Below are 23,084 nucleotides of genomic sequence, written 5' to 3' on the forward strand. Positions count from 1 at the left end.
CCCCCCAGCCCGCACACCACCCCCCATTGACTTCTCCATCACATCCAACAACGCCACCATCAAACCCGCCCCGCAGGCCAGAGTACTTGGTGTCATTCTGGACTCCAACCTATCCTTCCAGCCCCAAGTCCAATCTTTAACAAGCTAGTGTAGACTCCACCTCCGCAACATCGCCAAAATACCCATGTCCCTAACCAAAAAACCACTAAACAGCTCATCCACTCCCTCATCATATCACATCACGACTCGATTACTGCAACTCCCTCCTTACTGGCCTGCCTCGCCGCTGGCTATCCCCGCTTCAGTCAATCCTGAATACGGCTGCCAGACTCATTCACCTTTCCAACCGCTCCGTTTCCGCCACCCCCCTCTGCCAATCCCTCCACTGGCTTCCGATTGCGCAACGCATCACATTCAAAATCCTAACACTGATGTACAAAGCCGTCCACCATACTGCCCCGAACTACATCACTGACCTAATATCCAAGTACCACCCAGCACGCACACTCTGCTCCTCACAAGACCTCCTTCTCTCTAGTTCCCTGGTCTCCTCCTCCCATGCCCGCCTCCAGGACTTCTCCTGGGTCTCACCCATCCTCTGGAACTCCCTGCCCCAACCCATCAGATTATCACCTACTCTCCTCTCCTTTAGGCGCACCCTGAAAACCCACCTCTTCAGGGAAGCGTACCCCACCCCCTGCTAACTTGCCAACCTCCTCCACTCTTCCTACCACCCCATCCCCCACAGCTATCTCCTCCTGTGCCACCATCCCCTCCCTCCTAGATTGTAAGCTCAAAAGAGCAGGGCCCTCGATCCCCTCATGTTTTGCATTGTATTGTTGTTCTGTCACGTTTTGTCCCCCTTTGTAATGTACAGCGCTGAGCGAACTATTGGCACTTTATAAATACTGTATAATAATAATATTTCAACAGCAGCTACCCACAAGAGCTGACTTTGAGACTTGCCAAAAGAATGGAGATGGCTATGAGGGGTGAAATACAGAACCTTAAGCAAGAGGTCTCTGCCTTGCACTCTGTGTTACGGTGCTAGTACAGAGTACATTGGGCAAACCCTGCAATCGCCCATGCTGATCTTACATACCAGATCATCCAGTTGCAGCTACTTCAAGACGATTTGGAGAATTGCAGCCTCAAGCAAAATATCTGGCAATATCAGACAAATAGAGCTTAGCTCTACCGTGATCAACATCTTTATCTGATACTTGGACAGCCCACCAGACAAAGAAATAGTAATTGACAGAGTACAATGAAACCTAGACTTGTGTCTGACAGACCTAGTGATGTCCTATGGCATGTGGGCATCTTGGAATTTGAAGGGGAAGCTATCCACCTTCTCTCAGATATCTTTGTTGATGTGGTGCGCGCTTAAATCACTTCTGGATGGACTTGGCGAGAAAGAGCTTACCTACATGTGGGGGCACCTGTTTCATCTCATTGCTCGTAAGGTGCCTAACACCTTTCCTCTACGCCGCCCATCGGAGCTTCTGTATCGGTTTGCTTGTGTCGAAATGGATCCAATCCCTGTACCCAACTGGCTCACACTCACTGTCTGCAAGGACCCACAGCGCCAGGCTCCCCAGGGCATACCACAGAGAACACGGAATAATCATCGCTCCCAAAAAGGTTCCTCCCAAGCTCACCCGGCTGTGAATCTCTGATGCAGTGTGCTGAAGAAGATACTGACATCTGAGTCTGCCAAAGTAGACAGTGGGACTACTTGTTGCTCTGCACTTCTGTGACTTGTGCTGACTACATAGGACTTGATCGCCTCCTTTGCAGTGTCTGAAGGTCCCACCTGGAGTGATTCATAGGCGGCTCGAGAGACTGGGTCTGCATGTCTCAGCTTTCCAGTGTACTCAAACGGGTAACAGGGCTTTCACCATGTTAAACGCCATTAATGTTGATGCTAGTTTGAATTCTATCATTTTTATTATGCTTGATCTGTTGGTTGATGTTGCTTTTCTTAGACAATTGTCTAGCCTTACCTGGGACCTCATGGGGTGACCAGACTTTTGGCCTGTATAAGGAAGGGAGAGCCCTGCTCTACAGGGACCACACCGCCCTGCCCACTGGGACTGAGATGGCTCCCCTCCATATGAGACTGGTTGCCAGAGCCAGGGAGTCCTCACTGTGGGGACCGCTAACTCCTCCCCTGGCCTGGTTTCCCCAGAGGGCTGCCACTCTTGCACCTTTTCTCACATAGTGCTGTACATCAAGAAAGGCTCAGAGGTCCTGGATCTTTCTTGTCCTTAGACCACACCATCTGTTTAACCCGAGCCTAGTGCACCAGACAGGCAATGCTACTAGTTTTTCTCCCTAAAGGGGAATTAATTTACCTGGTTTAAATGTTAGAATTATGTCTTTTGTGTATGTGTATCCTGTTTTACCTTAAGAGGTACCACAAGTAGATTGGTAGAGGATTATTGTTGCTGCGGGGTTCCAACGGCCAGGGGCTCTGTGCTCGACTATGCCTTACCGCTTCCCACACTAGGACTACTCTGCCCTGGTGGCAGTAGATCTCCTTAGCGAAGTTTCATTTAGATAGACTTCTTCTAACCTTCCCCCTTTGTTTCTGTTGCTTTTTTTTCTTCTTTTGTTTTTCTACGCCCCCCCTCCCCACACACACCACAGGTGCAGGTAACAACTTACGTTTTCCTTTTGGCAGTATGGCAGTTAAGTTCTTATGCAATGGAGTGAGGTTGAATTCCCCAGAAAACCATACTAGCTGTCTAGCCGAGCATTGGAGACACAGAGTGCATATCGTTTTTCTCCAAGAGACTCATTTTAGGGCAGACAGGGTCCCCAAACTCTGATTCAGGGAGGCCATTAAGAAACATTCCTTATACAAAGCAAAGCATGTGTTGCTGAAGGCCCGTTTCTCATTTTATGAATACGGTGACAAGTGCACCCATTTCTTATCAAATGCTTTCAGGGACAAACTATCTCAATCTTGAATCCCTGCCTTGCTCACCCCATCCAGATGCAAACTTCATGCTTCCCCTGAACTTTCCATGACTTTTTTTTCCCAAACTCTAGAACAATCCCACATCCCTCTTCCACTTCTGTCTACCGATGCTGAAAAGGCATTTGACAGTGTAGACAGGATTTTCCTCTGGGAAACACTTCAATCAGTAGGGATACTAAAACCTATCCTTGATTAGACCTCGGCTTTATACACCAATCCTGCTGCCAGGGTTTGGGTGAACGGTTTGGATTCCGATCTCAAATGGTACCAGGCAAGGCTGTCACCTTTCTTCCGTTATTCATTTTCTCTAGAACCTTTCCTCCACCACATCAGGGGTAATTCAAATATTAGTGGTGTCCAGGCAGGCAAACATCAGCACAAAGTAGAAACATACGCCGACATCCTCTTATTTTATATAACTGACCCTCTAACCTCTTTACCTTCATTACTTCAGGAGCTGAAACATTATGCAAACCCTATCCAAATTTAAGGTCAACCTACAAATGTCGGAGGCGCTGAATGTCTCTCCACCAGTCTCTACCATAGCAGGCCTACGCCCTTTCTTCCCATGCAAATGGCAACTCGATCGATCCAGTATTTGGGAACGAGAATTTCTGCAAATTTCACAGACCACCTTCTAAATTTACAGCCTCCCCTAACAACATTAACCGCCTTGGTTTGCCCGCTGTAATGCACGCAAGATGAATGTGATGCCCAGAGTTCTGTATTTGTTACAGGCACTACCCCTTAAAATACCCCAGATTTTTTTCCATGCAGTTCAGTCCACATTTATCAAGTTAATATGGCAGACACCCACAACTCGTCAGTGTTGTGGAGATAGAAACTTAGGGGTGGTTTTCAAGAGGGAGGAGCCTGAGCATGGCAGTGAGGGAGAGCTTGATGTGAGAGCTCTCCGTCAAGCCAGCCGCCTATCCCTAGGGAGACCTGCCAAAGCCCCCGAGAGATGCTAATTAACAAGACCTACCTGTGAGAGGGGAGGTCTGGAAGAGAGGCTGTGGAGTGCAGAGGTCGCGGGCCGAGCAGCGGAAGGGCGGACGCTGCAGAGACGGCGGTAAATTCAGTCCGGCGCGGCGGGCGGCCTGGAGGCAGAAGGACGCGAAGGGAACCATGTAACCGGCTGCAAAGGAGTTCTGGGAGGGGGAGAAGCTGGCCGGCGGTCCTAGGTGGAGGACGACGCCGGTTCTCCCCTAAAGTGTATGGGACTTGTGCAAGTGTCCCTGGCGGTAGAGGACCAGGGAGGAAGCAGACCCAGAGGGGGGAATCTCCCCCTCTCTCCCTCTATAAAAGAACAGTCATCTCCCCGTATAAAGAAACAATACACAAGCACAGATCCCAGAAGGAAAAGTGGGAGCTGGCTTGCATAAAGAAAGAAGACAACAGGAGGGTGAGAGAGTGGCAAAGCTAACTGCATTTCTTGCACTAAATTGAAAGAACTGAATGGTAATGCGAAAGTATAGGGGGAGATCACCAAGGGGGGTCAAAAAGGAGAAGAGGGAAGAAGCAACAAAGCACAAGCCCTTGGGGATATTGATTCCGGCAGAGAGGGGGATGTAAAAGCAACAACAGGACAATAAAGGAAGAGGAAATTTCCTGCCACACCCTTGGATAAGGGAACTATATTGTTGAGCGGCATGAAAAATAAAGCGGCCACAGGAGGTGGGCCCAAGGGTTCCCTAACAGGTACAATTAAAAAAATATATACCCCAACAGGGGAATTTGACCCCAGAAAGACAACAAGAAGTGAAAGAAGTGAATTGGAAATCAGTGTGGAAGATAGCCCTAGACTATCCCTGGGAATGGCTAATAGCGGTCAACAAATAAAGGAAAGAACGGAAAGAACACTACCTCAATAAAAAAAGATTTATTGAGGTAGTGTTTATACAGGAAACCCACTTAATGCAAGAAACAAGTGTGAAATTGTATTCTAAGCATTATCCAGTATGGTACTATGCAGACTCCCCAACTAAACGTGCTAAAGGGGTAGCAATTGGGTTTGCGAAAAATAGGTTTTGTCTGGAAGAAAAACAATGGAGGATCCGGAGGGGAGATTTTTAATTTTAAAGGGGAAATTGCAAGAGGTAGAATGTACATTGGCAAATATACAGTATACAGCCCTAATAAAAAAATGGAGGTCTGTCTAAAGAACATATTGAAGAAGCTATTCGATTTTGAAAAAGTCAAATTAACTGTGGCAGGAGATTTTAATTGTTGCATGGAACCGCAGATGGATATGACATCACATGTGCTGAGAGAGGGGAATAAATATTTGAAAGTATTAAGGAAAACATTACAACAGTGTCAGTTGGTAGATAGTTGGAGAATTAAAAATTTGAACGATAGAGACTATACATTTTATTCTCATGCCCATGAGACGCATTCAAGATTGGATTATATATTGCTAGATCACAGACTCTGAGTCTTTAGTGAAAGCAAAGATAGAAGTTATAACACTATCGGATCATGCATCTGTCACAATGAGGTTGATATGGGGAGAAGAACATAAAAAGATGAACACGTGGAGATTAAATGAGACACTTCTTCAGGATCGTGAGACAGAGGAGATAATTAAAAGAGAAATAGAACAATATTTTGAAAGAAATGAGACTTAGGAGGTGTCTGTGGCGACTGTGTGGGAAGCCCATAAGGCCTATATTATTTGTTCATTTATTTATTTCAGGTACTTCTATAGCGCCATCCATTTACACAGCGCTTTACACACATATATATTGTACATTCACATCAGTTCCTAACCCTCAAGGGGTGTACAATCTAAGGTCCCTAACTCACATTCATACATACACATACTAGGTTAGAGGAATCTTAATAGCGATTGGGGTGGAAAAAAAAAAAGAAAAGGAATGAAAGAATTAACACGCTTCTTAGAGAATTGTTTGAATTAGAACAGGTACATAAAAAGAGAATAACAAAACAGACCAAGCAGAAGGTTATTGAAAAACAAGAAGAATTAAATAATTTAATGGCAGAGGAAAAGAGGAGAGTATTTAATAAGATGATTAGTGAGAGATATCGGTGGGGAGATAGACCTGGAAAGTATTTGATGAGCGCTCAAAGAAGAAAGAAAGGTAAGAACTATATAGAGAAAATAAGAGATAATAAAGGAGAACTAAAATATTCTACCAAAAATATAGCAGAAGTGTTTAAGGAGTATTATAGTAAATTATATAATCTTAATCCTCAACGGTCCATAACAAGAGGAAGAGAGAAGTAAAAAAAAAAAAAAAAAAAAAAAAAAAAGGACATACATACCTAAAAGAAGAGGGGTTACCGATTGAGAGAAGAACAGTTAATTTCCCTGGAGAGACCAATATCAGAAGAAGAAATCCAAAGGGCATTGAAGAGCACTAAGGCAAGGAAAAGTCCGGGACCGGATGGGTACACCGTGAGATATTATAAAAAATTTTTTAAGGTCAATTGATACCTAAACTGAGTGTATATATTGAACGCACTGGGAGGGGAGATGGAGATAAAAGAGGAATCCCTACAGGCCCATATAATACCAAAAGAAGGGAGAGATAGTACACAGTGTTCTAGTTATAGACCAATATCCCTATTAAATATAGATACTAAACTACACCCTGTTCCACATTATTATGCAAATGATATTTTTCTCATTTACCTAAATAATTGATGTAAATAAGTCAGCATAATTCTCATGTTATCAACTATTAAGAGTACAATTCAAATTTTATTTAACAAACCTCCTAATAACAGTATTTTTTTTAAACATAAAAAAAAAAAAAAACAAACTTACAATGCACTGTTCCAAATTATTACGCACAGTAAGTTTCAAAACACTTTATAGGTTGTAAAGAACTGAAAATTGTCATTTGTTGTGTTTGCAGCATATTTACTGATATCAAAAGCTATTTCAATCAAACTTTTAACAACATTTTAACTTTTTAAACATTTTAACAGGTCACGTTACATTTAACATAGGACCCCTTATTTGATAGCAGCTTCACAAGTCTTGCATCCATTGAACTTGTGAGTTTTTGGACAGTTTCTGCTTGAATTTGTTTGCAAGATGTCAGAATAGCCTCCCAGAGCTGCTGTTTGGATGTAAACTGCCTCCCACCCTCATATCTTTTGCTTGAGGATGCTCCAAAGGTCCTCAATAGGATTGAGGTCAGGGGAGGATGGAGGCCACACCATGACTTTCTCTCCTTTTATCCCCATAGCAGCCATTGATGCAGAGGTATTCTTTGCAGCATGAGATGGTGCATTGTCCATAAAGATGATTTTATTACGGAAAGCATAGTTCTTCCTTCTGTACCAGCGAAGAAAGTGGTCAGTCATAAACTCCACATACTTTGCAGAGGTCATCTTTACACCTTCGGGGACCCTAAAAGGGCCACCAAGCTCTGTTTCCATGACTCCGGCCCAAAACATAACTCCACCACCGCCTTGCTGATGTCACAACCTTGTTGGAACAGGGTGGCAGTCCACCAATCATCCACTACTCCATCTGGACCAGCCAGGGTTGCACGGCACTCATCAGTGAACAGGATTGTTTGAAAATTAGTCTTCATGTATATTTCTGCCCAATGCAGCCATTTCTGCTTGTGAGCAATGGTTAGTGGTGGCCGAATAGGTGGTTTATGCACAGTTGCAAGACTCTGGAGGACTCTACACCTTGATGTCCGTGGGACTCCAGAGGCACCAAATATCTCTTTGCTGCTATGTAATGGTATTTTAGCAGCTGCTCTCTTGATCCGATGCATGGATCTGGCAGAAATCTTCCTTAATGTGCCTTTATCTGCACAAACCCGTCTGTGCTCTGAATCAGCCACAAATCTCTTAATAGTGCGATGATCACGCTTAAGTTTTCGAGAAATATCTAATGTTTTCATACCTCGTCCAAGGCATTGAACTATTTCACTCTTTTTGGCAGCAGAGAGATCCTTTTACTTCCCCATATTGCTTGAAAATGGTGCTCTGCTTAATAATGTGGAACACCCTCCTTTAGTAGTTTTTCCTTAAATTGGGCTCACCTGCCAATCTAATTATCACAGGTGTCGGAGATTGTTTTCAGTGATCAAAAGAGCCCTAAGACACAATGCCATCCATGTGTTAAACTGGAAAAAAAAAAAAATGTAATCTTTGTGACACTTAAATAGAATTTTCATAATAATTTGGACCAGGGTGTATATGCAAAAGTGCTAGCAGACAGGGTAAAAGACTTAATGCTGAGTGGATTCATATGGATCAGGTGGGGTTTTTCCCTGGGAGAGAGGGTAGGGACAATGGATTAAGATCATTGCTGCTTATACAAAAAAGTAAAAGCGAAAAATCTCCTGTTTTGTTAATGTCGATAGATGCTGAGAAAGCATTTTACAGATTAGACTGGGCTTATATGTTAGATACACTGAAAGTTTTGGGAATAGGTCCTAGAATGAGAATATGGATAGAGAAATTGTATAGTAAGCCAAACGGCGGCAATAAAGGTTAATGGGGAAATATCAGAGAACTTTAAGATGTATAATGGGACCCAGCACGGATGTCCATTGTCACCTGTGTTGTTTGTCCTGTCCTTAGAATCCCTTTTGGCAAAAATAAGGAAAAACATAGATGTTAGGGGAATTTGTGTGGGAGAGACAGAGCATAAAGTAGCAGCATATGCTGATGATTTGCTGTTCTATGTAGGTAACCCAAGGATAACATTACCCAATTTATGAGGGCACTGAAGGATTATGGGGAGCTGTCTAATTTAAAATTCAATCCAACTAAAATGGAAATCTTGAATATAAATCTACCAAGGAGAGAGAGAGAGAGAGAGAGAGAGAGAGAGAGAGGCTTCCTTCTCGTGGAAGGAAAAAACAAAAATATTTAGGAATAAAGTTAACAGCATCCCTAAAGAATTTATATAAGGCAAATTATATTCCATTATTAAATTAAATCAAAGAAGAAATGAAAAAATTTGGGATAGGTGGTATATCTTGGCTAGAAAGAATAAATTTAATTAAAATGGTAATTGTTCCAAAAATTTTATATAAATTCCAGATGATTCCAATAAGGCTGCCAGAACAGTATTTTAGGATAATGAAAAAAATCATGACAAAGTTTATATGGAGGAAAAGAAAACCTAGAATAAGTTATGAAGTTCTAACTAGAGATAAAGAAAATGGGGGATTAGGTGTTCCTGATTTTAAAAGATATTATAACAGTATTAATAGCACAAATTTTTGATTGGATACACAATGCACAGGGGAAAAGTTGGATAAATATTGAAAACATTAAGTAAAGCACATTTGGGCAAGATAATATGGTTACCACCTCACGGTCATGGAATGATGGATAGTACAAGCATACTCACATGAATGGGTACGGGAGTTTGGGACACAATGCACAAACAGATGGGGTGGGAATTTAGCTCAATGTTAATGCCTATCGCAAACACAGATTTCTTCCCGCCGGGGAATGAAAAGATTGCAGGGAGATGGATAAAAAAAAAGGAGATGCACAATTAAGAGATCTAATGAATGGTGAGGAAATATGCCCCTTAGGGGAAATGAAAAAGGAGTTGTTTATTAAAGTGGATGAGTGGCGTTAGTTACAAATGAAACCTTTTGGAGAAAGACTCCCGAGGCCCTTAAGGAAGAAAGAAAAGTGGAATCCATTTGAACGTTTGTTTAGTACACGGGGGGACGGGAAACACAGAACTTCAAAAATATATAAAATTCTTACTACATTAATAACAAGCATGGCACCGGCATATATGGGGAAATGGGAAAGAGAATTAGGAGTTAAGATAGAAGATAAAAAAAAGATTTATAAGTGAACACACGGTAATGTATGTATGAAAGATGTAGAGATGAACTATAAATGTTTGGCGAGGTGGTATATGTCACCAAATATAGTACACAAACAAAATAGAGATAAATCACCTTTATGTTGGAGGGGATGTGGGGAACAGGGTACAGTAGGTCACATTTGGTGGGAGTCTTATAAAATCCAAGAATATTGGGAAGAAATAATCCAGCAGATACAAGAAATAACAGGGATAAAAATATTAAAGGACTCAGGGATATGTCTTTTACATGCAAAAGAGTTAACAGTTAATTGTGGATGGAAAAGGGAGTACCAAATATAATGGATTGGATTAAGAAAGTAGATCAGATATATAGAATGGAGGAATTATGCCATTTAGATGAAGATAAAATGGAAGGTCTTCGTGAGACGTGAAAGTGGGAGGAGTTTAAGAAGGTTAAACTAATTGAAAGTATATAGAAAACCCTAGGACTCCAAAAAAAGAAGAGGATTGGTGCTGAGTGGAAGGGAGGGGGAGGGGAGTGAAAGAGAGGGGGAGTGGAAGGCAGGGGGAGGGGAGTGGAAGGCAGGGGGAGGGGAGTGGAAGGCAGGGGGAGGGGAGTGGAAGAGAGGGGGAGGAGGGGAAGGTATGGATTGGGAGGGGGGGGGCGGGGGAAGGTTTGTATTTGTAATTTTGTATTTTGGGTGAAAATATTTGAAGTGACATTGAATTTTTATATTGGAATGGAATAGATGAAATGAAAAATTTAATAAAATATTAACAAAAAAAAAAAACTAGGGGTGGAATAGGCTTTCCTGACCCTGCTTTGTACTACATGGTGACACACATGACCTGGGTCATTGACTGGTGCCGCAATGACTGGAAACTCTGGGTGGCATTAAGACTAGAGGAGGCTCACGCACTGCTGGCCATCCTGCCTTGGGCAGGAAGTTCTCAAGTTACCCATCCCTTGACTGACCCCACTTTTGTGGAAATGGACAGATTTATCCATCTATCTTCCTTATCTAGTTTTCTTTCCCCCATGACAACGATTGTCGGACACCCAGGGTTTACGGACCAGATTTTTCTATCGCAGGCCCCAAAAAGGCTCTAATGGGCCTCCCACATCTTCGGCCTTCAGGCTGGATTCCTATTAAGCCTATGCCAACTAGCCGAGCACCTCTTGCAATGGATAGCTATCCAGTTTCCGCATTTTCTTTGTTCCCTGCCCAAACTTGCTCTCTTCTCCCAGAAACTCTACTTATAGGAGCTCTGCTTAGGCAAGGAGATCCCGCTCTCTTATAAAACCCTACTGGACCTTCATGCCACTGCGGATCTACCTTTCTTTACAAAGTGGGAGAAAGATCTGCAAGTCTCCTTCACTGAACACCAAAAGGAAGGCATCCTTTCCTTCACGCAGAAGTCCTCCCTTTGCAGTAAGTACCAAGAAACCACCTACAAAATCATCATGCGCTGGTACAGACCCCATCGATTTTAGCCAAGCTATTCCCAAACCAATCCAATTATTGCTGGAGATGCGAACATGACCCAGGGACCATTATACATATTCTCTGGTAAAGCCCCAAGCTACAAGCCTTTTGGCAGCCAGTGCTTCAACTCTTGAACAGATGGAGAACCCGATTGCGGCTATTCGGGATAAATTGGAGGAACATAAAACCAGGTGTTTCTATTGGGATCTCTTCCGCTTCTCTTATGAATTCCATCAATATGCAAAGCCCCTGCCATGTGTCTGGCAATCACACTGCCTGATTAGTACCAAAACGCTCTACTTCCCAGATGGGATTCCTCTTCCTCAAAGCCTCCCCTTCTCCTTCTCAGAGAAAAAACACCTGGAATTTGATGCTTTGTTATCCAATAGAGTTGAAAAGGCACTGATCCAAGCCAAAATTTTTATTATTGAATATGGCAATGCTTCTTCCACAATGTTTGAAAGAAAACTGAATCAATTAAACCTCCACACGTATACAAATGAAATACCCCTTCTGGTCTTTCCATGACACATACTAAAGATTGAAAAATTTTATTCATCTCTTCTTTCACCACTCTCAGAGTTCTATATCCCCCAAAACAATGTCCTGGTTTCTCAAAATCTCTATACCCAATGTTTCCCCATCACAAATACAAACTCTTAATGCTCCATTTACAGTAGCAGAAATAGCAGTGGTTATCAACCTCCCTAGCGGTATGATTATGTCAATATTTCTGTGCTGAAAGCGGTACATTTTTTTTGAATGGTAATAGGTTTTTTTTTTTTATTGTAGGCCTGTCATTTTTAGGAATAACTCACTGAAATCTGTCCGAACAAGAGTCTAGTAAACATCCCGGATATGAAATCTGAAACACGAAATCATAAATAATATAATAAATAATCATAAAAAATAAAATAATAAATGTAATTCAATAATATAAACAAACCAAAAAAACACAGAATTTTGAAATATAGCGCCAAGTTCGCACATCACTGAGCTTAGTCGTAAAATCATTTTCAGTGTCTGATGACGAATTTCCCCACAAATCATTATCACTCAATTCTGCAAGTGGTTCTGATTCACTATTGCTGTATTCTAGCTGGTCTAAAATCGCTTTTGACATAAAGGGATACTTTTTGGACGCCATGGATTTTTATCAGTTTGCAGGCAGAAAGAACAGTAAAAATGCAGGCAGGGCACAGGACAAAGCAGTAGGGACAAAATGTATGTGAAACGCTTTGAAACAGTAATGTTTTACTATGCGATTTTAGTGTATTAGTGAAAGTCACTTTTTAACATTTTTAAATTTCCCGCCGGTTCTGGCCCCCGTACGTCCCGATGCTCGCAGGGACCAGAACCCGGAAGACGGATGCCGGCATCAGCTGGAGGAGATGGCCGGGAATGCTGCAGGGGACACATCGCGGAAGCGAAGGACAAGGTAAGTAATCGAGGGAATCCCAGAGAAACGCTGCAGGTTAATCCCGAGGGTAGCTGATAATTAACCCTGAGCTACACTCGGGAATACCGCCAGGGAGGTTAATTCCCTTTGAAAAGTCTCTGCTCCCAGTCCAGATGGATATACATCCATTATAAAAAAATTCCACAATTCTGGCACCTAAACTGACACCATTATAGAATTATATTCTATGTCACGGAGCTGGTCCTTCCTTCTCCATCCTCCAGGTTTGCTGGCTGCCACCTCCCACCCCTCAGCAGCCCCTCACTCTTCTGTCCCGTCCATGCTGGGTCTTCTAGTCCTCCGTGTCCCTGACACAGGCAGCCCTTCACCCCCCTGGCTTGCAGTCTGACCTCCTGCTGAAGGAATCCACAAACAGGCCCCCTCCTCCCTTCCCCCCTCATGCACAAATTCCTGAGCTCCCTGGGCAAGTCTGGAGACCTGGGAGACAGGGCCTGTTGCCATGGTAACCCAACAGGAAGTATCCGGTTACCAACAAGGCTCTATACTTGAGAGAGCAAGGAAAACCCCTGTGTGTTCTCCTGGCTGCGTGTGTGAGGGAAGGCTGTGCTGAGGGCCAGCTTCTCTCATCCAACCATCCCCCGTCCTCCTCCTCATCTCCTGGACTGTCTGTGCTGCCTGGAATCCCTGCACTGTGGAGGAATCTTCTGCTGTCCCTGTGAATCTGCCTGGCTGGATCTATCCCCTGCCTGGACTTAACCCCTTGTTCTCCGTGAACCTGCCTGGACTTAACCCATCCCTGCCTGGAGCCTCCTGAGTGGACTAACCCTGTGGATTACAATACCCCTGTTGTTCCATATTGCCTTCCAGAGAACTGTACTGTGTTGCTGTGTCTGGTGTGGACCTATGGACTAAAGGAACTGTTGTCTGTGCCCCAAAAACCTCCCCAATAAAAGCACGTTGGGTTCCGTGCAATCTGTCTCTGTGTACTCTCTGGTTCTCTTGACATTCTACAAGGCCATAACTTTGCTGAAGAGATGGTACTTGCCAATATGTCCCTACTCTCTAAACCAAATAAAGAGCTTTCCCTACCCCCAAATTTAAGACCAAAATCTGTAATAATCTAAACATTTTTAATAGGATATTATAATTCCTTCATTGTTACCTAGTCATCAATCTGGCTTTATCCCTAACCACCACATCATGGATAATATTCGGCTGGCGGCTATTATCCAAGATGCCAACTTTTTTTCACATAAGCTACCATGGATAATATTCGGCTGGCGGCTATTATCCAAGATGCCAACTTATTTTCACATAAGCTACCATGGATAATATTTGGCTGGCGGCTATTATCAAAGATGCCAACTTATTTTCACATAAGCTATTATTAGATGTTGATAATATCCATAATTCCTTCATTGTTACCTATTCATCAATCTGGCTTTATCCCTAACCACCAGATCACGGATAATATTCGGCTGGCGACTATTATCCAACTTATGTTCACATAAGCTATTATTAGGTCTTGATATATACAAAGCTTTAAAGAGGAGTTTTTGCATGCATATGAGGCTTTATATCTTAACCCAAAACCCTGTAATAAAATACCAGGTTGTAATTCTGAGTTCTTCCCCTTGGTAGCGGTACCAGACAGGGATGTCTCTTATCACAACTCCTATTTGCACTAGCATTATAACTTATCTACAGCCATTATACAATATCCAGATATCTCTGATTATTCCAAAGGTTCATGTACAGTACATTTAAAATGTTTATATGCTGATGAAGCCTTACTATTCTTGACAACCCCTTAATATTAGTTCTCAATCTTTTAGATACTTTTAGACTTGATAAATTGGCACATTTAGTTTCTAAAGTGAATGTTTCTAAATCATTAGCGTTACCAATTAATTTTTCCCCTTTAGAACTAGAAAATCTCAAAATCAAAATTCCCATTCACTTGGTGTATTACAGTTCCATATTTAGGCATCTCCCTCTCAGCCAATTACCAAAATCTATTTCAATATAAACTATCCTTCATTAGAACATAAAAAAATCACCAAACCCTTAAAATCTGGACCTCATTTCACCTTTCTTGGTAAGAATAATTGCTATTAAAATAAATGTATATATCCCCAATCACTATACCTTTTTTGAGCACTCCCTATTTCACTATCTAAAATGTGTCTTTCTAAACTACAATCAGCCATAAATACATATATATGGAATGATAAACCCCCAAGATATTCTATTATAAAAAAAAAAAAAATATCCTATATCACTTACTAAAATCTTGATGTTTAGGACTCCCCACAACAGGCCATAGATGGGTCGTTTATCGGCCGATTTTTCGTCCGCACGAAAAATCGGCCGATATTCACGCTGTTAGTGGGGCCCGCCCGTCAGCCATTTTTTGTGGATCTTCTCATTTACTTTTATCAGTCATGCTGGAAAAACCACGAAAAACAGCCATTTTTCGTGGACAATAGTGGCAGCAACGGCGCCTACCGATTTTTCATTTATCGTTAGATAAACGGCCCGTCTAGGGCCTGCCTATGGGTATATTGTATTACTTGTAGACTAACAATTAGCTCAAACCTGAAATTTCTTATTCGAAACTTCCTCTATCTCACAATTTTACTTTTCAGGTCTCCTTTGGGCTAATTCTACCCCAATGCATTCTATCGCAACTCGTAATACGACAGTAGTGCACGCCCTGAAATTATGGAATAAGTGTAAAAAAAAAGACTGGAATTAGATGTCCAGAACCTCACCTGGAGCCTCTTGTTAGATTCTAGATTTAAAACTGCTTTTTTGGTTCTTGAACTGAGAAGTAACAAGTAGATATATATTTTTGATAGCTTACTTAAATATGTATATTTGTTAATATAGTTATGCATTACAATTGTTACCTCATGTTATTATGTAAAATCTTTTCCAATAAAACAGTTTGTAAACAAAAATAAACAGCCTGATGTGAAAAGTTGGGAATAGATCTTATTTCCTACCGGTTTTATTGTTCAGGGTCCCCAAATTAGTCACGTTTGGGTTGATCCCTCCATGTGGTGACAGTTTCCTTGCCTGATTTTAAATGTATGTTTCCTGAGTTTCAATTTCTGTCTGCTGATGTTCAGTATACATGTGCACCCCTTTGACTCCACTTTCACCTATTATTTTGGCTTAAGTGGACTATACTGCAGAATGTTGTTGCGGCTAGGTTGCATTTGACTTTTTTCTGGTCATTATGGTTTTTCAATAAAAGGCTTCCTTTTGTTGCTAATAGATGTCTCTATTTTGCCACTCTCTTATGGAATTGCTCTCTTCTGAAAGAATGCATACGATATTGTGGCAATCAGATTGGTAGGGTAAGCATTTTTGGTTCACTTTTCTACTATGGCTACCAATCCTAGACCTATAATACACAGGGACTGAACTGACCAGTCATGTGCCAAAAGAGCTTTCGGTACTACCATTACATGGAAGCAGAAGTGTTTTTTCTACAGAAGACCCAAATAACTTCTACATACAAGCCCACCTTCATTCACAGTCAATATCCCCTTTTCCTACTTCACTAATGGTTCAGACAAAACATGGGGAAGTGGCAATCTGTATCTCAAAATGGTTATCCTTTTCCCCGCTTCTCATTATGGATCCTGACAGACACCTTCTAGTGGCAGAAATAGAGGATGTACAAGAGACTTTAGGACCTTTTACTCTGCTAATACAGACCAGTTGCTCTTTTCAAACTTTGTCTTCCCATTTTGTTTGGTTTGCGTTCTTAGGAGGGGATTCAAATATTAGCCTACTCCAGATATTCAAGTCCAACATCCCTCTAAAGAGGCCATTAAATTTACATTACTTCAATACAATAGGATTGATGTTTGGAGGAAATTTAATGCCTCCAAGTGTGATTTTACTTAATTTTAGGGACTTGTATAGCGCCATCAATTTACGTGCTTTACATATATTGCACATTCACTAAAGTCCCTAACCCTCAAGGAGTGTACAATCTAAGGTCACTAACTCACATTCATACATATACTTGCTAGGGCCAATTTAGACAGGAGCCAATGAATCTACCATATGTCTTTGGAGTTTGGGCATGTAGGCACAGGGAGAACATGCAAACTCCAGACAGGTAGTGCCGTGGTTGGTATTCTGACTACCCTAGTGCTGTTGGGCAGAAGTGTTAACCACTTAGCCACTGTGCTGCTTATTGCTTTAACGTTTATTCTACCTATTCCAGCATTGACCACATCTTCACTCTGGCCTGGGCTGTGCCCATTTAAATCTAAAATATTGGCAGTCCCCTGGTCTGATCACTTGTCAGTAGTTGCCACTGTCTATACTATTCCTAAGGTTAGCGTTGGAGTTGCACCTGAAGGAATTCTTCACCATCAAGGACCCTGAGGATACTTCTAAACAAATTAACTGGGCAGCAAATAAGGCCTTCATCAGGGACATACTCATCCAATTAGCTTCTAGATACAAGAAAAAAAATCCTGAGGCCCTTATACATCAGAGTTGAATATTTTTTTGCTCTGCAATTCCAGGTGCGGATTAGTAAACTTCTAACTCGACTGGAGCTTAAATTATGTTTATCAAGGCTGGGAAACACTAATTTGCGAAATTTTACTCCCTGGGCAACCGACCTGGGAATTTACTGGCTCGAAAATTAACTCCTAGATGGTTAGTGATGACAGTTCCTGAAATCAAACAGGGCAGACAGTTTACTTACTTATAGAATGTGTAGTAGGGCGCGTCGGTGGAGGTGTAAAGGAAAACCGGTACTGAGCAGCACAACTAAGAGTGGAAGCAAACCGTGTGGAGGAAGATGAGACAGGAAGGTGCTTCTAAGTGTAGTATTCCAAGGTCAACTTTAGTAACTAAAGTAACATCTTAGTTCACTTATTTAGAATCCTTTAGCAATACTTAACCCATTTCGGTCCTTTAAGTGGATCAAAATGGCGGAAGGTGGATGCGGGTATTGCAATCTGACCACTGTATATGGTCGTGTCGGCGGTCATATGATCGAAAGCTCCCGGTCGCAAGTATGCATCGGGAGCTTTCCAAGACTGTTTAAATACATTGCCGGGAGTGCACTTTCAGCACTGTAAACTGTTTACATATAGATGCATATATATGCATCTAGATGCATATATGCGGCTGCTCAACCTTAAAGCCCACCTGCTGAGAGGCTGCATATATGCCTGCGGCGATAATAGGTTAAAGAATTTAACTCCTTTAATCACATACTACGACAGCAGGATTTCTTGTCTGCCTGTCCCATCCTATACTTCTAGGGATGCCCAAGATCACCCAAGCTGAAGTACTCATGGCATTAAAGCAGGGTTGGGCAACCTTAAAGAGGTGGAGATCTACCTGAACCTGGCAGAAGTCAAAGATCACCAGGCACAGTGTTACCTCCTCACACCTGATTTAAACCTCTAACTGCTGTACTACCATGTCAAAATCGCGTGCATTGCGCAACAATCATGGGTTTAAATCAAGTGGTGAGGAGGCAGCATATCACCTCCTCACTACCTGTCACACATACCAGATCACCTTGCAGAGGAGCAGAAGTGCCTGTTGCACATGTGAATGAGCTTTTAGTTGCATCCAGCAGCAGCGCCCTTAGGGCTCGCTCATATGTAAATTTGGGGGGAGGTAAAACCCTGTGATTGAGTCACGGTTTTACCGCCCTGCATCCCTACCCCCTTTAGCTGCTGAGGCAGTATCCAAAAGGTGTACACATGCCACAGCAAGAATTATACCCCCTGTTGCTTTTGGTGGATGCTACCACTTGCCAATCAGGTCCATACAAGTAAATGGGACCACTTTGCAAGCAACCCATAACTGCATGCGTCCAGGGGGTTAAAGCACATGGTGAGAAAGCAACACACCATTGCCTGTTTAACCCTTTGTTTGCAGTATTGCACAAGGCTGCAGGGCACTTGCAGAGTGGCCTCATTCACTTGATTGGGTCATGCTTGGCAGGAGCTACACCAACCAACCATGACAGGGTGTAGTAGCCAGTACTACAGAGGAGGCATCAGATTATGCGGCTCTTGCTCCCTATTACAGCTCCAACTTTACAAGTAGTCCCTCTGCAGTGCAGTCTGTTTGATTCTCTGGGATGGCAGGTCATTAAGCCCTGACTATGATCTACCAGTTACCTGGCCGAGTTCTACTAGTTGTTGACCCTCGCTTTAAAACAATCTAAATCCTCAAAAGCAACAAGATCCGATGAGCTCACAGCCCTGTATTACAAGAAATTTGTGCCGATCTTGGTCTCTCACTTGGTCAGCTACTTAACTGCCATTCAGTGTGGTGATCCTATGAAAGTTGACTCTAATAGAGCTTTTATCAGCCTTAGTCAAAAACTGAACAGAGACTGTAGCAATATAGCCAACTATAGAACACACTCTTTAATAAATAGTGCTTATAAATTACTAGCAAAAATGTATGCTAATAGACTGAATGGCTTTATTGCTTACTACATCCTTGCAGACCAAGTCGGGTTTGTATTTGATAAGCTGGTATCTGACTAGATCAGGACGACTATAAATTTAAACTCAGTGCTACACTCCTCTTGGGATGGGGGTGGCTCGAGGAAAGGAATGTTACTATTGCTAGATATTCGAGACTATTAATATTGCATATGGAGCTAGCCAGGGATGCCATCTTTTGCATCTGGAGCTAGACAGGGAAGCCCTTTTATTCATCATTGCCATAAAAGCCTTGCCAATAGCAAGCATACCCAATCTGATATCCTTGGTGTGGAGAGTGAATGTAAACAGCCCATTTGTACCTTATTTGTGGATGACTTTTTGTCACCTCTCCACACACCTCTTTACAGGTGCTGTTCTAACTTCTCAATCAGTTTGGGAAGATCTTTGGCCTCAAAGTGAACTGGGAGTAGTCTGAAGCCTTTTATATTAATTGGGATGAGGATGCCCTGCGGAGTATCAAAAACCAGTATAAGTTTAGGTGGCAATCGGCCTCATCATATTTGGGGATCAGGGACAGTTAAAGCATACGTTCACGTTTTGAAAAAAATAAATTCACATTTTTTTTTACAGGTAAAAAATGTGCAGTAATTTTTTTGTTGCAGGAGCCTGTAAAGCATTACACCAGTGATCAGCAGACCGCTGGTGCCATGCAGGTCTTCTGCAGACCTGTCAGTATATCTGCTTGCTCGTACATCCCGTATGGGCAAGCATACTGACAAGAGGAATCAATGAACTACTGAGGTGCTCCATAGGGAAATCAGGCAGCAGCTGCAGCATTGGGAATATGTTCCATGTTCCACCCTAAAAATGGGTGGAACATGTCACATGCCCCCAAAGGTGAACTTATCCTGTAATAAGTAGTTACACGGTAGTTCATTGAGTCTTCCTGTTAGTAAGGATCTGTTAGTCCATACGACATGTACGGGAACACAGATACACTGACAGGTCTTCATGGAGACCTGCATGGCACCAGCGATCTGCTGATCGCTGGTGCTATGCTTTAAATGCTCCAAAACCAAAAAATAATAAATGCACATTTTTTACTTGCAAAAAAGGTGCATTTATTATTTTTTGGTAAACTTATCCTTTAAGAGATCTAATTATTCCCATCTGTATGAAAGTTTGTTAAAGGAAGTTGCAATGTTGTCTTCCAACTCTTCATCCTGGATGGAGAGGTCTGCCAAAATAGCATTACTATCTAAATATGATCAAGTATTCTGAACCAACAGACTGCGGACACGGTACAGGAGATGACCAGAGACTGCGGACACGGTACAGGAGATGACCAGAGACTGCGGACACGGTACAGGAGATGACCAGAGACTGCGGACACGGTACAGGAGATGACCAGAGACTGCGGACACGGTACAGGAGATGACCAGAGACTGCGGACACGGTACAGGAGATGACCAGAGACTGCGGACACGGTACAGGAGATGACCAGAGACTGCGGACACGGTACAGGAGATGACCAGAGACTGCGGACACGGTACAGGAGATGACCAGAGACTGCGGACACGGTACAGGAGATGACCAGAGACTGCGGACACGGTACAGGAGATGACCAGAGACTGCGGACACGGTACAGGAGATGACCAGAGACTGCGGACACGGTACAGGAGATGACCAGAGACTGCGGACACGGTACAGGAGATGACCAGAGACTGCGGACACGGTACAGGAGATGACCAGAGACTGCGGACACGGTACAGGAGATGACCAGAGACTGCGGACACGGTACAGGAGATGACCAGAGACTGCGGACACGGTACAGGAGATTACCAGAGACTGCGGACACGGTACAGGAGATGACCAGAGACTGCGGACACGGTACAGGAGATGACCAGAGACTGCGGACACGGTACAGGAGATGACCAGAGACTGCGGACACGGTACAGGAGATGACCAGAGACTGCGGACACGGTACAGGAGATGACCAGAGACTGCGGACACGGTACAGGAGATGACCAGAGACTGCGGACACGGTACAGGAGATGACCAGAGACTGCGGACACGGTACAGGAGATGACCAGAGACTGCGGACACGGTACAGGAGATGACCAGAGACTGCGGACACGGTACAGGAGATGACCAGAGACTGCGGACACGGTACAGGAGATGACCAGAGACTGCGGACACGGTACAGGAGATGACCAAAGACTGCGGACACGGTACAGGAGATGACCAGAGACTGCGGACACGGTACAGGAGATGACCAGAGACTGCGGACACGGTACAGGAGATGACCAGAGACTGCGGACACGGTACAGGAGATGACCAGAGACTGCGGACACGGTACAGGAGATGACCAGAGACTGCGGACAGGGTACAGGAGATGACCAGAGACTGCGGACACGGTACAGGAGATGACCAGAGACTGCGGACACGGTACAGGAGATGACCAGAGACTGCGGACACGGTACAGGAGATGACCAGAGACTGCGGACACAGTACAGGAGATGACCAGAGACTGCGGACACGGTACAGGAGATGACCAGAGACTGCGGACACGGTACAGGAGATGACCAGAGACTGCTCTGTTTTTAAGGCTGTGGGCTGGTGGGAACAATGTGTCACAAGCCCAGGATGTGTTCCAAAGTCAAATGCTTCTGGATGAGGGTAAATGCCCTGAATTACTTGGTTAATGTGGAGATCAGCATTAAATACCCTAGAGTTGCCATCCTTAAAAAGCCAACAAAAGGATTCCCAGACACACAAAACACTAACATGCTTCATGTTCCTGATGACCAAAATTGCAAAAGCCATCGCTTGTAACAGTCTCGTTGTAGATCTGGCAGTAATGAAATAGAAACTAACCTGGAGAATAATAATAAAAAAAAAAAGATGGCCAGTATTTTGAAAGATACTTTCCTCACTGAGAAGATCTGGAATCCCTGGATACTTTATTATCAAACCCCATCCAATTAACTGAAGTAGTGGCAGCTGGGAATGGTTCTTGGACAGACTATGGTCCCCCTCAATTTTCCCTTTTCTCTTTCTTACATATGCACATGACATCTAATGGAGTGACATGGGTCATGATTCATTAGGGTAATGGTTTCAACTTTATCTGGTTGTTTAGTGCTGGGCGAATGTTTCTGAAATAGTTAAATGCATTAGATGCACAGACTCCTCATATTTGAATACCTTAATGATATGCATTATTGATATGTCTGGTGAAAATTGTTGCTCCTGATAATATGTTCCTTATCTTTAGGACTCTTATGTAGCTCTACGCCTGTGTTGTGGAATTGTCTGTATTCCTATATTGACGACTGATTGTCTTTTACTACTTGAAAATATCAATAAAAATTAGTGAAACAGAAATATAAATACATTTAGCAAATGCAGACTTTTTATGGACAATAACACTTTAAAAACTTTGTTAGGAATAACTAAAGTAATCATGTGATTTTAGATCCAGGGCAGTGTATTTAGCAAAAACAAACCTGAAGAAACCTCTGTCCACAGCAGAGCGGTTCATGATGACAGAATCCTCTTGGTTATATCCAGTATAAGAAGCAATAGCAACAATAGAATTAATGCCTATATAATAAAAGTGAAAAATACACAAGACATAAAAACTGTAAATATACCAGCTAAAATGGCTGATAAGGTATTAAAACAAAAATCAACTGGATATTTAAGACATACCACCACCAAAAACATACCACCCTCAAAACTAAAGTGGCTGGTGTAAAAATGTCAAATCCTAACCCATATCCACTAACAAAAGTGAATATAGCATGAAAACACATGGCTAATCTCAGATCTAAATATACTGCGTTATTCAGCAGTGCTACTTTAGCTCAATCGTGCAACACTGTACCCAAATTAATTTTTTTTTTCTTCACACAGAGCTTTCTTTTTGTGGTATTTAAGGACT

General features: G+C 42.7%; 1 protein-coding gene across 1 annotated transcript in view; it reads right to left on the minus strand.

The window, feature by feature from the left end:
• The window catches only part of POLR2B (RNA polymerase II subunit B), a 152,921-nt gene that overhangs the window by 114,075 nt on the left and 15,762 nt on the right, over positions 1–23,084 (minus strand). The window contains exon 4 of the mRNA XM_089689660.1: positions 22,648–22,744. Within this exon, the coding sequence (XP_089545786.1) occupies positions 22,648–22,744 (97 nt within the window). The remainder of the gene's footprint in view (positions 1–22,647; positions 22,745–23,084) is intronic.

Source organism: Staurois parvus, unplaced genomic scaffold (assembly GCF_062004578.1).
Source record: "Staurois parvus isolate SC_StPar_1 unplaced genomic scaffold, SC_StPar_1.0 ptg000489l, whole genome shotgun sequence".
Lineage (NCBI taxonomy): Eukaryota > Metazoa > Chordata > Amphibia > Anura > Ranidae > Staurois > Staurois parvus.